At 25.7% G+C, this 16,822-nt stretch overlaps 1 protein-coding gene across 1 annotated transcript; it reads left to right on the top strand.

Annotated features, from left to right (window-relative positions):
* The first annotated feature begins 697 nt into the window (after nt 1-697).
* LOC145828611 (organic solute transporter subunit alpha-like) lies at nt 698-1,618 on the top strand. The gene has a single exon (XM_082936368.1). It carries the CDS (start codon nt 698-700, stop codon nt 1,616-1,618), a length of 921 nt encoding a protein of 306 aa, XP_082792494.1.
* The last annotated feature ends 15,204 nt before the right edge of the window (nt 1,619-16,822 follow it).

Genomic DNA, 16,822 nt, shown 5'->3' with positions numbered 1-16,822 from the left:
GTTTTAAGTTTGTTAAAAATTTGTAAAACTAAGTTAAACAGGATTAAAAAACGTAGATTAACGCTTAATGGTTTTTGTTTGTAATTTAATGTGATATACATATATGCTGTAAATAAGAAAACGTGTGTGTAAAATTTCGTGCTAAAATTCAAGTGTTTTATTAAATAAAGCATAAAAAGTATTAGGTGATAACAAATCAAAATCTTATTATCGAGGATTTGCTTTTATTTTAAGTTTAAAAGTTGTGTTTTCTTAGTTTTCAGAACCTTGTACATAGTAAATTAAATCTTTATGTAAAAATATCTCTTATAAAAAGACATAGTTTAAAGACATTCAATCTTTTTGCATTAATTTTTTAAGCAAGTAATACGTTATATAAAACTGTTAATCAACTTTAGAAAATAATTTTTTTTAAGTAGTTAGAAAAATTTAAATAGAAAGAAAAATTAGTATAAATAAGATTGCTATTTTTTAATTCAAACAATAATATTTCAATACAAATTCATTTGTATGGTTTGAAATTGGTAAAAAACAAGTTTATAAATAAAATTAAAAAAAAACTGTATATCTTAAAATTTTGTTATAAATCTAAAAAACTATTAAAAAAACCTAAGTTTTTGTGTACAAAAAAAAGTTTGTATTCAACAATTAATAGCTTAAATAAGACATTCTATAAGTTGTAATAAGCTAAAAAAAAATGCTTGGATCTCACTACAACTGTTCTTACAAAGCAGCACCTAGCACCTCTCAACTGCTACACAATTTGAACGGACGACAAGAGGCAATATTCTGGTTTTCGGTCAGTTTCCTCACATTCACACTTGGGTTCACAGTTTACCACTTGTGGACTTTGTTTAAAGAAATACAACCAGGGACGTCTACATTCAAAACTAAAAAAATGCTGTTCATTCAATGTACTTACCTCGTTTATTCTGCAATTTCTTTCGTTTCGCTCATTTCGCCTCGCACAAGCGTGCTGGGGCAACTAGTTTTTTCTGTCTACTTATCCTTCGCGCTGAAAGAGCTGATGGTCGTGATCATGCGGTTGCTTTTGATGGACAACGAAGTTTACGAGCTGTACGGGGCTGTCTCGCTTTCCCAGCCCCCTCTCGCCTGCTGCTTCTGTTGTTTGTGTCCTTCGGTGAAGCTCAGCAAGAACTTTTTCTACTTTGTAAAAATCGGAGTTTTTCAAGCTGTTTTTCTGCGACCCCTCTTGTGCTACTTCGGCGCCGTGATATGGTTGAACGGAAACTCCGAACTCGGCATAGAAAGCGGTTACATGTCAATCTTGGATTACATCGATGCTGCGTCATTGTTGATTGCTATGTACTGTATGTCCATGCTTTACAACGGCACCCAAGAACAATCAGACCCAAACGAGTTGAGCACAAAGTATTCTTGCATTCAGATGGTATGTCTGATATCTGGTTTACAGCACGCAATTTTGGGATTGTTATCGAAACATCAAGTTATCCCTTGTGACCCGGTGTTTAATTCACAGCTCAGAGCGTCAGATATTCACAGCTTTTTAGTTCTTGGCGAAATGCCAATCTTGTTGGTATTGTCGTCTTTCAGAAAGAGAAGAAGACTTTGTCAAAAATCAAACAGTATAGAGTAAAGTTATTTAGTTTTAAAGTATTAAACTATAGTCTTAAAAGAACTATAAAAGCTATAAACTTTGGAGATCCACTGATAATAAACTTATAACTTATAAAAAAAAATATTGTTTAGAGCACTAACTTTGCAAAAAAAAATATATGTCTTGATTGTATAAGCTGTAGACTATACATTAAAAACTAAGTTAATCATTTAACTAATTTTAACTTAATTTTTTTACAATAATGTAGATAAAAATATATATTTTTTTTTAACAAATTTAATATATTTTAAGATAAACTTGCCTTTTAAATAGTCAGTTAGGTATACTGAGACATTTTGCTTTAGTTAAAAGATTTTGATTTATGTATAATATCAAATGAAAATTCATTTGTAAAAATTACTAGTTTTTTTATTAACTTTTTGTATAAAAAAGTAGACTATATTTTTTGTTTACTTTATAAGCTTATATGTTATCAAACTTGATTTTTTTAAAACAATCATCGCAAACTTTTAGTTTAAATTGTATCATAGTGTAAACAAATACTTGTAAACTTTTTGTCAAATTGTAATACTTTATAGTTTAATACTTTATTTTAAATGTTCTTAAAATCCATAAAAAATAAAGTTCTAGCTACTAAAACGTTGACCACTAGAGACATTTTCAATGATATAAAGTTTAGGTAAAGATCATAATTTGTGTTTTGCCAAAATATGTGTACTATTGTTAATATTTTTGTTATTCTATTAAAATATTTACAACTCATAACTTTTATTGATTTATATAGTAATGTACTTGTTAGCTTAAAGCTAAATCTGTTATAGTTACTTTTGTTGATTTTAGCAACTAAAAATAAGTTATCAAAAGTCATGCAAATTCAAATTTTAAAGTTTTAAATTTACTAAAACTATTGTTGCTTAAAAGAAAGTTTCAAAATTATTATAATAAGGTAAACTTTTTATTAATCTAGACATTCTAAATAAAGAATTGTGCTTTTAAATCATTAAAACGTTCTTCAAACTTATGACATGTTTTTGAACAAGAATGGTAAATATACCTTTATATACAAAGTTATATACTTAAGTAAAAAATTTCAAAGTTTTAAACTAATAAAAAATTATATAACTTTCTGAAAAAATAACTAAGCTAATTACAAAAGCATTAAGTTTTTTACAAAAGACTTAATTTTTTTATTTAAATATTTTATGAAACTTAGAAATATTACCTTAATTAGTAGTCTAGCTATAAATCAGGGGTAGGCAGTGTATTATCAGTAAAGGGACAATTCTCCTAAAAAAAGTTGCTCGTGGGCCGCACTCTATAGAAAAAGTCTTCTGCCAACCGTAGCTTTAAAAAAATTTTTAGTAAACAATAAAAAGTACGATTTTCAACCACAAATGTTCTTTAACAAAGCACTAGTAACTGATTCTTAACAAAGTTAGAACCTTACTGTGAGTTTAATTTTTGTTTGTTTTAAAAACGTAGGTTATTCGCCTAAAAGTACATACCCACCCTGAAATAATCTTTAGAAACAGAATTTGAAAAACTATAAACAAACAAAAAATGCACACATTTAATTTTAAATACAAATTTATAACCATAAATGATTTAAAATTATTCTATTAAAGCTAATTTATTGATGCTTTTTATTCAACTGGTTTGAGTATCAAAAAAATCCAAAATCTTATGTAAATTTCAGCAAAAACACCATATATATAAATAAGTTATTTTAGAGCTTTTCTTTTTTAACTAAAAAATAAGGTTAGAGTGCATGAATTAAATAAAAGAAAAATACTAAATTTAATCAACTTATCTAAATCAACTATTTTTACTAATCTGTAATAAAAAAACAAGTTTAAATAAATATAAACTTCGTAAACTGTTTTTACAAGTAAGTAATTAATCAAAAAATTTGCTTTAGCTAAATTATTTTTTCTAAACAAGATCTCAGACTCAAATTTCTGCTTTCGACAGTTAGTCATAGGAGCATGTCCAAACAATTTCGACAAGGACATCTGGTCTTTGACCAAATTATTTTTATATAATAAATCTGTTATTTATCCATAAATCTGTACATTTTTGTACGAATATTTCTATTTTAATAATCAATAAAATTTTATTTTAAAAACCAAGTTTCGTAAAGTAAGGAACAACAGAGCACTGGTAAAGAATGAATATTAGATTAAGAACATAATTATAAGTATTTACCACCAAACTTTTTTTATTGTTTAAATTAAGTGTATTTTTATTCAAAAAGTACCTCGTAGACCGCATATTTTTCTTTGCGGGTTGAATTTGGTCCGCGGGTTACCGTTTTCCGATCCCTGCTCTAGTTCATAGACCAGTTTTCTTACTAGCTGCACACTATTTAAATAACAACACCCTACTGTGTGCTGGTCATACATTTAAAAAAATTGGTCTAAACTCTATAATACCTAAACATTTTTAAACAAAAAACCAAAAATCAGTAATGCTATTGTGATTTCGATTCAGCTATATAATATTTTGCTAAATTAAATAACATTCTGATCTATAAACTTGTGTTATCTTTTAGAATATGTGTACTACAAAAAAACTGGTTTTTAAGTAGCCGTATTCTTTAACAATTCTTTAAGTACACCTGGTTAAACTTTCTATAATTTTATTCCTAAACTTTCTAAATAAACATATACAATTTTAATAGATATAATGTTTAACAAATGTGTTAGGTTGACTGTTACAAATTAAAAAAAGTAGAAGAACAATACAATAAAAAAAAAACGAAAGTATCTTTATAAATGCTAAGCATATATTAGCTACAAAACCTTATTATCTATTACTAATTGAAAAAGTCGATCAAATAGCTGCTGCTTAGAAAATATATGCATTAACTGTTTCTTATATGTTTTTATAACCTCTTAACTTTGTATATATACCATTCGATAAGTTTTATAGTTAAGTTATAAGAAACACATTAATAAGTTAAAGTAGTTCTAAAGTAAGCTCGAAATGTAATATATCAAATAATAATACCAAAACTTTTGTTATAAAGTTGTGCATTTTTCAAAAATTTTTTGGATATTTTATTTAATGGTTATATATTTAAAATCACAGGTAAAGTAGGCAGTCAGTTTTTAAAAATTAGGTACTGGACAGTTTATATTCTTCATAAATTACTATATACGACAAATACAACTTAAAAACTGTCTTAATTTTATGCACTAAAGACTTCTAAGATTTAAAACATTATATAAATCATACCTAACATTACTAAAAATTTTCAATATACACATACTATGTTAGTTTTAATCTTTTTTAAAACTTGTCTTTTAAATCCTAATTAAATGTTTTGTTACTTTTAAAATTACTTAGTGCTTGAAGTTATTAGAATAGTTTCTGTTTAATATGTTTTTTTTAATAAAAGAAGCTATTAAGAACTACTTTTACTAAGATTACGTATTAAAAGCTGAAAGATAGAACTAAAATACCATTTTGGTTAACAATTTTTGATTATTACAACAACACTTTAGAAAACATTTGTTGCTTGTCAATCAAAACATATCCATAAAAAGGATAAAGTGATAAAATACCATTAAATTTTTTTAAACGTTTGTAAAAAATTTTTTGTCAGTTCATTAAGTTTGAAAATTAACACTAATGGGCAATTTCCCGAACATTACGTGCAGTAAATATTTTCTAATATAAGTTTTTATACTATCAGTCATTGCAACCCAGTTTCCGCTTGGGCTATCAATAAAACTTGGCAAATAGCTGATGGGAAAGCCCAACTAGAGTTTCTTAAAGAAGAGGCATACGAAGTTATAGTAAACCACAAAACGTTAGTTTTATTGATGGGTATGAAACTATAAAACTAAATGATTGTATAGTTTAATCTGTTATGTTAGTTTATTTTAAACAATAAAACATTAAAATAAAATATGAGTTTTATTGATTTACGTTTAAAAGAACTTAAATAAAATATTTTTTTATGAAGTTTTGTGTGAAGAACTATACTTATACAAAGAGAGTTAAACTTATTACTTATACTTTTATGCTTAGACATATTTTATTTAAGTAATAAAACGATGTTTATTCAGAACATAAAAATAATATTAGTAGAACTTAAGATAGCAAACTTAGGTTAGTATTTGTTTTTAATTCAGACTTTTATCGAGTTTGGAACAAGATATTGTAGTTGAACATTACAATGCAGATGAAGTTTATCAAAGAATTTCTACGTTTTTTAACGATTCGACTAATAGTCATCAAATTGAACACATAATAAACCTGGTAAACACTTGATTCACTTTTCTTAGCAAACTAGTTTAGCTTTTGTTTAATTTAAAAGACCTAAAAATTAAACTGAATTTTCATCCCAAATTAGTATTATAGAGAAACATTACAAAAGCTTCAAACTAATTTCAATACTTATGAACTTTTTTCTTAGTAAATGTTAGTGCTGCTTTAAATTTTCAAATAAAAAAAGTTGCTTGTAGAAATAAATAATTAAAATCTACTAGAGCGATCTTATTAAAACGTTTCTACAACAAAACTTTTGTATTTTAGGTTGTTTTCATTGAAGAAAGCAAAGCGAACATCTCCAGTATGATGCAAGATATTGTGAGTTTTTATAAAAAAATACTTTTCACCTTGCTTTTTACAACTTTACTTTATCTACTTACTATAAAAGAACGTGTCATATTGATGAAAACGTTTAAATAATGTGTTTTCATATTTTTAAAATTTAATTAACGATAATAAAAGGCAATAAAACTTTTTAATAATTAAGTTTGCAATAAATGTAATTCTCTCGTCAAGAACAACATATGGTGATCTGATTAAGTCGTAAGTACTTTATAAAAATAAGACAAAACTATACGCTTAGCATTACCATTAATTAGTTTTCAAAACTGAAAAAGCTAAATTTTAGAACTAATAAGGTTTTAATTATATATTCTATACAGTTTTTAAATTGCACTACTGGTAATCAGAATTCGCTGGTGTTTATAGCTGTTTTTTAGTATTGAAGTATAAAATTATTAAAAAATTAAATTTGTAAGTAAAATAAAATACGAAACTTTGAACGTTTATTTCAAAGTTTATCTAAAACAAAGTTTAATCTGTACAAAAATTAATTTTGTTTTAAATTAGATAACAAAATATTTTCAAAAGTATAAGTTTTTAATTGCCAATAACAAAATAATTAAGGTTTTTGAAGAAATACAACAAAGTTTAGAGAATTATGCTGATATAGATGAACTAAGGTTGCTTGTATTTGAACATAAACGATTATTAGAACAAATATCGAAGTTAAGCATAAAAAGAGAAAAGTACTTGCATCACCTTAAAATCGTCAAAGCAATTATTTCAATTGTCAACAGTGACTTAAAAATGTTGTCTCACATGAAATCGGTTTTCAACAAGCAAGCAACGTTAGTGAGTGAACTAGAATTCGCAATACTAAACTACACTAACTCTCAAAAGTTTGTACTAGATCAAAACAAAAACACATCCACAACATTTCAAATAAAAGTAAATTCAAAAAGTCTCGGTTTTGTTTTTCTGACTTACGAAATGTTTCGCGATCCTAAAGTATTTACAATCCCGTTTATCAGAGCAAGCAAAGTTAGGACGATGAATGTTGATGATAAGCACGGGTGCAATTTAAAAATGTGGTCAGAATTTTATACTACAGTAATAAAAAGAATACCTTTGGTTTACGAAGACTTAAAGCTTATCATGTCTAAGGATGAAAGTTTAGAAGCAATAAAAAGTAAAGTTATGGAAAACTTTTTCCACTATGGTATTGAAATAAACTAGTTGTATATAAAAACTGGCAAGATAAATATAGGTTAATGGTTTTATACTTTACTAGTTTGTACTTTTTGTGTATCATTTTTTTATTGATTAGTACTTTTGAATTGCTGCTTAGCACTAGTTAGTGTAGAATAAACTCTTTTTGAATATCCTTTAAATTTTTTCTGTCAAAACAGATGTCGTTTTTATTTGTTAAGTAAAGACTTTATACAAAACTTTTTAGTAAAATATTTGTTTTTAATCTTTGAAGTAAAATGTTTTAAAACTGTAATTTATTTTTCAAATAAGTAAAAACAAGTTGAATTACTGTATAAAGTATTATTTTATATTAAGTTTTCGTATAGTACTTAAAAACTTTAACCAAATATCTAGTCTAGCATACAAAGAAAAATGATTTATTAAAATCATTATTTTAAAGGCTAATTAGAAACTTAAAGTAAAAAGTAATGACAAAAAAAAAAAAAAAGTTTTAAAGTTGTTATTTGTTCTAATATTAAGTATATAGGTGTTTTTTGTTAGGTGTATGTAATTAACTTTGTAAAATTCAACGTAATAGGAAAAAGTAATATGTATTAGTAAAAAACTAGTTAATAGTGAAAATAAAATTCTTTTAAAAACTTTAAATTTAGTTTTTAAAAAGAATTTGAATTATTTTTTTTTTAAATAATGATTTTAGTTTTTTCAGTTTTATGAAATTAACTTAAAATAAAACTGCTTTAAGCTCCGATAAGTTCTAATATAAACTTTAACCAAGTTATCAATTATACCATTAAAAGCAAAAGGTAGCTAACTAAATAGTATCTAAAAAGTAATGTTAGAACAGGCCGGTGTATAAAAAAAAAACTTAAAATTTTAAATGCATACTTTATACATTGCAAACATTAAATAGATTAATAAAACATTTTTATGATAATCTTAAATCTAAAATTTTGTCATGCTATAAGCAGTAGGCTGACTATGAACGGTAAAGTGGTCGCAATGGGTAAAGGATATTTTAAGGAGACGATTTAAAAAAAGGTTGAATATTATTATGTTGTTACTGCACTACTGAGTAAGAGAATAATTTTGTAATAATACTTGATCGGTTATCGTGTATTATAGACTATTAGTTAATGGTTTATTTGCTTCTAAATTTATATGTTCAGATACGAATTGTATATAAAACCAAAATCTTATTAAAGTTTAAAACAAATTAATCAGTATTAATAAAGGCGATAACTAATTAAAATAGTTTTCGATTTTGAAGAAAAATAACGAGTCTAACTTAAATAAAATTACGATACATGCAAATAAATAAACATAACACGTAATTAGCACATAACGAAGCATTTTTAACTACACATAACGAGCTAATACTACAACAATACAGTGGGATTTCCGAGGTTTCCCATTCAATGGTCTACACAGGGTTTGGTATAGGGGAATGTTTCGAGGTTAATATTAAGAATTTAGGAAGGGTTAAATATTATATACCTCAAGCTGGACAAAATGCTGTTGCTGTCCAAATACTAGAAGTTCGCTTATTTAAGCTCCTAACTGATTAGAAATCTCAATTGACGATTAGTAATTAAAAAAAAACCGTCACTTAAAAGACTAGCTGATGATGATACAGTTACCGCAAAGCTGGCTAAAAACTTTACAACTTCTTAATCTAAAAAAGCGCCAAACTGGTTAAAAACTTCGAAACTACTTACAATAGAAAATCGCCCCGCATTAAGAAAATCCTGTCCTTATATGCGGTAATTTTTTCGAAAGAATTGATTTTTTTTTCGGCGATTAACTTTATTTTTCGCGGAAATTTCCTATAACCTAATCAAGAACATTATGGAGAAATTTCCTAAGGCGGAATTGTTTCATATTTTTTTAAAAGGCGGCAAAAAAGACAAACTTTTGAAAGTTAATATCTATATTATATTTTAAGAAAATTTACAACGCTAACATACCTTGTTTACCATAAATACGACAGACATAATTTTTTTTCGTATAACATTACTTTTAATTAAAAAAATTCTTTGAAAGTACAATTGAGTTTTTGTATTGATAAAAATATTTAAACTAGTTTTGTTTTAAATTTGCTTCAAAGTCTTCTTTGTTATAGAAAACAAAAATTGTGAAAACAAAATAACTTTGGGTTATGAAATTTTACGGTGCACAAGTTTTTACTAAAGTATGAGTTATTTTTTGTTAACATGATATTTTTTGAATTTTCACGTAGATAAGTCTAAAAGAAGAACCTTACTGATACAAAGAACCTCAAAATTAAGCCTATTTAAGTTTTTTATAATTTTTTAAAAAACCAAAACCGAAGTAAAATCATTTAGTTTATAAGTAACAAGTTTGCTAATGGGTCATCCATCAATGATAAATATAATTATTAATAGTACCCTAATTATATATATTTTTTTTGTATAACCTCATGTAATATATCACAAGAAATAATTCGGCATCATATATCTACAAAATTCATAAAATTAATGTCTAAAAAAGAATTAAAATCAAAAATGTTGAATAGTTTTTTTTTAGTATTAGAACTTCAATGGAATAGAGTCGAAATGTAAAAAAGGTTGTTTTTTCAATTTTATCATGAATAATATTTTAGATCTAAAAGACTTAAAAACTCATAATAAAAAAAGTTGCATCTAAGATACATAAAATCGACAATTAGGTTTAATCTAAAAGTATAAAGATTGTAGATACAAAGCATTCTCAAAACCAGCTTTTAGCAAAAACATTAACCTATCCATCACAAAGTAGCTTATTTAAAAAAACATAACAAACCAGAACAAAATAAAAACATACTTTGTTTTCGGTTTTATAAAAGTTGTGGTTTCATTATTCGTTTGTAAATAATCTTGATATCTTTTTTCATTTGTACTATTTCTAAAAAACATATTTTTTTTATTCTTTAATTTTTTTTCTAGTACATACTGCAATTAGAAAATTAATTTATCAAATTTACTTATTTCAAAATGGTAAGCATTATTTGAGTAAATAAAAACCTAAGTATTTATAAGGGTTGCTTTTAATGTTACAATTTAGACATAAAATAAGTTATAACGTTTTTAATCTAATTGTATTTTTACGATAAACTTTTCGATATGCAATATAATAACTGACTTTATTTTCGTTTTTCTGTAAAAATTTTGTCAATCAGTATAATTTTTGTATTTTGCGTAAACGGACTTTAGACTAATTTCGTTTTATGAACTTTTCACAAAATTTAACCTTTCCAATTGTTTCTTAACGACGATTCATTTTATTGTAAATTTTAGAGTTTTCAAGCCTTAAAATACTTGTTTTCATTTTCCAATTGTATACTCCATATTAAAGTTCAAATATTTGGTCAAATTCAAAATCTCTAAACACTATTAGACAAACACAGGATATTTATTTGTTTGTACTTTTATTCTTTTAACAGTCTATGTCTGAGATTTTTTAATATTAAGTAAGAACAAAAAAATCTTTAACATTCTCATGTTTTAAATTTAAACAATTTATTTTTGTTGCTAGATTTAAAAATTAGACCCAACAGAGTCTCATTTCAATTTTATTAAAATTTATCTTTTTCTGTTATCTTTTTGACAAACATCCTGTCAACTTTTTTACTCAACTCTACTTTATTTCAAGGTTTTAGTAATTCTTACGAAGTAGAAGTTTCTAATGTTCTCTAAAAGCACTACATCTCTTTATAAGATTATAACTTTGTAAGAAAGTGAACAAAATTACTTCTAACCAAATTGCATACTGCAAAAATTGAATAATAATTAAATAAAAGTTGTATTAATAGTATTATGAAAACTGATAGACCTACATAAAACTAGATTTTTACAAGCTAAAAGTATATTTGCTTCCGTAAAAAATGTTTATTGGATGTAAAAAAACTGTATATGAAAAGAAGTATTTAAACTAGTATGTACAAAGCAAAATACTTACTTTGTTTAGTTTTTTCCATATCTTTATCTTGAAGTTGGTAAAAAATCCCTTTTTGTTAACTTAAAACTTTTTTGGTTCAACCAACTAAAAAAAATATACTTTAATCAAACCAGCTCATTATAACAAAAAGTAACAGACTCTATATACCTCAGGTTTACGTCGTAAGCAGTTTATTTTATAACTTTTTTTTTAACAAAATAATTTTTTTTTGTGAAATTTTCTTAGAATTACACAAGTTTTACGAAACTAATAACATTCACTAATTTTTGTAATAAAATTTATTATTTCTGATAAATTGGTCCGGCAGGTATTTGGTAATCGCGGGCCAAATTTCAAAATAAAAATATTTGCGGGCGGAAGTTTAAACGTGACCTTTTATTACTTTAAAAATAGTATATTTCTAAAAATGTTTTTATTGTTGATATAATTCATTTCAACGAAAAAGAATTTGAAATAATAAATAACTAAATTTAAACTTGGTGTGCAATTTCTTTGAAGTTTAGTGTGCACAAATTTCAACTAGATCAATATTATAGTATAATGTTCAAAGTTGACGTCGAAAATTTTTTTTTTTTAATACTAGTATTTTTTAACAAGTTTATAAGAACATAACAAACACAATTTTAGTTTTATGTTTGAATAATTATTTAAGAGTATTAAAAGGTATTAGTACTTACTTTCTTACAGAACTTTTCAAGTGATAAACACTAATAAAATGTTTAACCTTGCGACTTATTTAACATAGTGTTATGTAGTTCATAGAATATAAAATTTTAAGTAGTTCATAAAAAAATTTAATTTAGATTTTTGTTTAAAATAAGTTTATTAAACAGTTTTGAAATTATATTAAAAAACGTTAAAGTTTGTTTTTTATTAAAACACAAACTGTAGTGATCTACCGAATCCAAATATTATGGATTCGGCCGAATCCGAATCTTATTTTCAAATTAGGATTCGGTCGAATCCGGATCCGAATATTTAAATAATTGGAAACCTAAAGATTTAAGCTGCTTGTAATTTAAATACAATATAAGTTTATAAATAATAAATACTTATTATATTATTACTTATTTAGTAAACCAAGTTTGAACAACAATTGTAACGTGTTAACAATTTTTTTTTGAGAATAATTATTTTAAAAGCAAACAAAAAACGAATGTATTGCTGAAAAAAAATTAAGTTACATACACAAGAACTTAATTTTAGTATTTTGATATCCACACAATCAACATTAAAAATAACTTTTAGTTTTGTTATGCAAAATTAATAAATCATCGAATTTAATAAATGCTTAAAGCAGAAAACAAATAACAAAAAATGTTAAAACGTTATACATTTAATTTGAGAGTCAGTTTTTATTGTGAAAATAATCGAATTAGAACATAAACTTTTGCAAGTGTTCATATTTATAAATAAAGTGTAATTAATAATAACATGGAGCCGAAATCAACTGAAACATAATACCAACTATAGTAAAGGTCTAAAAAAGAATAGAAGTTACAATTGTAATAAGAGATTTTTAATTTCCACTTAGGACTACACATTTACCATTACAGAAAAGAAGTATAAATTAACCTTAGCAACTGTTTAAAAATATAAAACGAACTACAATTGCAAAATATGTCTTTTTTATGCTTCAAAAGACTATTCTTGTTTTTTCAAGTTGTGGTGGAGAAATAAAGTTTTTCGCCGGTCTTTAAAAGCAATCAATTACGATTTTTTTCATAAAAATTACCATCTTCAGAAAATGATCTTTTAAAATACACAGAAGATGATAATGCAGCAAGGTATTTCCTTGCATAGCTGGCAAGATGTGGATATTAAAACTTTTATTTCTGCTTCAATTTCTATATCAATAGAATCCTGTTGCTCGTCCTCCTGGTTATCTGTGTTTGATTCTACTTTAAACATAGAAAAGTAAGTTGAAAACTTATCAGGATAAAAATTTACAGAGGGTTGTGGTTTTGGTTTCTCTGGTGACAATATAGGATAATCAAATTTTTGATCAGCCTCTTTTTCCTTTTTTAAATGAACTTTAGCTGCTCTATAACATTATTTTTGAGGTAAGAAAGGAAAGTCGATATCGTGGATCAACAGCTGTTGTGACTAGAAGTAATTTGTTGTCATTCTTGTTTAAGTTCTTGTTATTGGTATAGTTTAGTGGTGAGCATTGTACGACCAGAGGAGTTAAAATGACCGGTCTCCGACCGTTTTTGAATTACAATGAAATCCGGCCCGCAGATGAAAATGACCGGCCCGCGATAGAAGTGTTTAGCCCGCAAAGATCAATATTACAAAATTTTTATAAAACTTTTTATCATATTTTTACAAAAAAAACTGTAAGATTTTGACATAAAATCATGTTTTAAAATGAATTTTCAAATTAATATTTACGGATAAAAAACCATTTTTTCCTAATATTTTGTGTTGTTCTAACTTAGTTAGAATTTTTTTTTTGTTAAATTACCCGAAGCAAATTATTTTTTTAAATCTGATATTTTACATACCAACCTTTGTTAATTTCCATGTCAATTCTATTTGTAGACATTATATAAATATCTTACATGTCTCAATTTACATCTTAAGTTGTCATGTTTGAGAAATTTTTGTGAATTAGAAGGATTCAGAAACGTAATCAACCGTATCTATAAAATTAGATTTCGGCCAAATCCGATTTTTTTTAAAGTTAGAATCAGACCGGATACGGATGTCGATTTAAAGTTAGTATCCAATCAGATCCGAATAATGTTTCAAACTACGATCCGTCCGGATCCGGACTTAAAAAGGCATTATCCGGATACTGGATCTGGTAAATCATCAATTCGAAATGCTCCGGCCTGCCAAAGACAAATACTTTCCGGATCCGCCCCGTTTAAAAACGTAGCCCACCCGTTTCGACTTTCTTTCGCAAGTATCTCCTATACTTTTGGCTAAAGTTTGATAAACATTTGATAGTTCTTCTAATTTTTCATTAGTGTTAACAAACTTCGTAAGTGTTTTTGCATGCGGGATCAAGCTTGAGAGCAATACATTGTTTTTACTACACTCCTTTGTTATAAAAAAAAGGTGCGAGCAGTAGAATATTTTGATAAACCAGTTGCCATTCTTTAGCTGTAATATTCTAATCTTGATTGATTTTTATAGTTAGGCACATAGTACTAGACACCTGTTTTTAGCTTATTCAGTCCCTCTAGCATAAGATATGTTGAGTTCAACCTAGTATCCACATCTTAAACAAGAAACAAGGCTTTTTGTTTTGTTTGTGGTTTTGAATGTTTATTGCATTGTCTCGCAAAAAAAAATTATTTTCCGTCTTTAGAACATTGTTTTGAAAATGAATTTTATATTTGTTACAACATAATGTCATACATAAAAACTATCAATTAAATATGTAAAAAATATTAATATAAAAGTATGTAAGCATCTACTACAATGTTACAAATTTAAGTTGGATTTTTTTTTCTTTGTATAAATAGTTGACCTTTATATGAAAAATATCAAAAAACAAACAACCTCATTAGAACTGAGATTTCATTTTAACTAGAAGGCTCTCCAAAAAAAACAGAATAAGATTATATATATTTTTTTTAATTAGGAAAAAAGTAAAATAAAATATATAATTCCTACAATCTTTGTCACAATTCATTTATGACTCAATTAAATAAATAATCAACAAAAACTAAATGGAGACTGAAAACCATATTAACTAAACAAATGATACTTTAAACAATTACATGGTCTTTGTAAACTATATATCCCTAGTAAAAATTCAATAATAAAATAAATTTAATAATTTTTCAAGTTAACCTTAATAGAGATGTTTAGAAAAAATATCCTGGTAAAGCCTGAGCTATGCAGATAAGATTTCACTGAACTGAGGAAAACCTTACTAAACTGAAATAAATTAAATCACCTTCAAGAATATTTAGTTTTTATACTTTCGTAAGAAAAATCCAAAATGTTATTTGAACCGAAATAGGTTCACGAGCAAATATAAAAAACTAAATATTTGATGAATAAGTAAGAGCGGTTATCCAAAAAGCTGAGATTAAACGCCTTAATTATGTACTTAGTTTTATTTAAGAGTCTAACAAAAATTATATATCATAGTCTTTATACTGTGTGCAAAACTCTAAATCAAAATTGATAAGGCTTTTATAAGTGTAAAAAACCATTTTATTATCCACTCAAGCGTAAAATCATTAACTAGTTTTACATTTCATTTAACTTTTGACAAACAATTAAGTAAAATTCAAAAAGTTTAAAGTGGTCTACCGAATCCAAAATTTCGGATTCGGCCGAATCTAACTTTAAAATTAGGATTCAGCCGAATCCGAATCTAACTTTGCAATTTAGGATTCGGCCGGATCCGAATCTAATTTTGAAATTAGGACTCGGCCAAATCTTGGATTTTTTAGATCACTAACAAACTGTTATCTATTTTTAAGAGCAGCTCATTTGATAAAAAAGGAAAAATTTATATAAAAAATTATTTTGTTATAAGATATTTAAAGTTAGCTCAAACATTATAGTTACTATCTCATACAAACGGACAAATTTCAACAAACTTATCAACAAAAGTTAGAATATGTTAAAAAATTAAAAATACAAAAAGATTCTTGATAAGGTTTTTGTGAACTTCAACTATTTTTAATAAATTTTTCATGAAGTTCAAAAACCCAGTTGTAAATTATAAGCTATTTTTTATTAACTTGTGTTTAACAGGTATAAGTAAATAGGATAACATTAAAATCTGTTGCGCAAAATTAACTAAATGTACTTTTGACTCATTATTTTCGTTAGTGGAACTCATCAACTTTTATTTTTTTCGATTCGAGTTTTTTTTTTCTTGGAGGAACTTATGATATACATACATGAATCAAATTTAAACTATGTTCATTTAAAATTTAATACAGACTTTTGTTACTAAAATATTCTTTAAAAATAATTTACTGTTATTTTCAATATTACAAGAAGTCATGTAGGTGCATCATTTGAACTTGCATCTAGGTATCAAGATGCAACCTACTTTCTTGAAACTTTGATTCTTGAAGCGTCTTAATTTAGCTTACAATAAAAAAGTACTTTATTTTTATTTTTTCAATATAATTCTGATGCTTTCCTAACCTAGAAAACGATTTTAATTATTTGAAACTTAATGATTATATTATGAAAATATGTTTATTTAAAACAATTTAGAAACAAAACTTTTTTAACCATATAAAAGAAAAATAGTACAAGCCTTGATTAAAAGCAAACAAAACGTTGGTTATATACTGAATAAAGTTTGTAAAAATGGATTTTTTTCTTCTTTTTTTGCTCAGTTTGCTTTGCCTCGTTTTTATAGTACGATGCTTAATTTTAATAAAACAAATGACAATATACAAAGAAGTTTAAAAAACAAAAATTGTCATCTGCCGACTCAAAACCAATTAGCGATAAAACGCTCTAATTGTCTGCAGCAGAAACTTTAATGGTTAAAATGGGAAATCTCTC

The sequence above is a fragment of the Thalia democratica genome, chromosome 2 (genome assembly GCF_965202585.1).
Source record: "Thalia democratica chromosome 2, ktThaDemo2.hap1.1, whole genome shotgun sequence".
Lineage (NCBI taxonomy): Eukaryota > Metazoa > Chordata > Thaliacea > Salpida > Salpidae > Thalia > Thalia democratica.
This window is presented reverse-complemented; position numbering and strand designations above follow the sequence as displayed.

What these genes read in the sequence shown, in the direction of transcription:
- LOC145828611 (XM_082936368.1), top strand. Translation starts at nt 698, where the DNA reads ATGCTTGGATCTCACTACAACTGTTCTTACAAAGCAGCACCTAGCACC.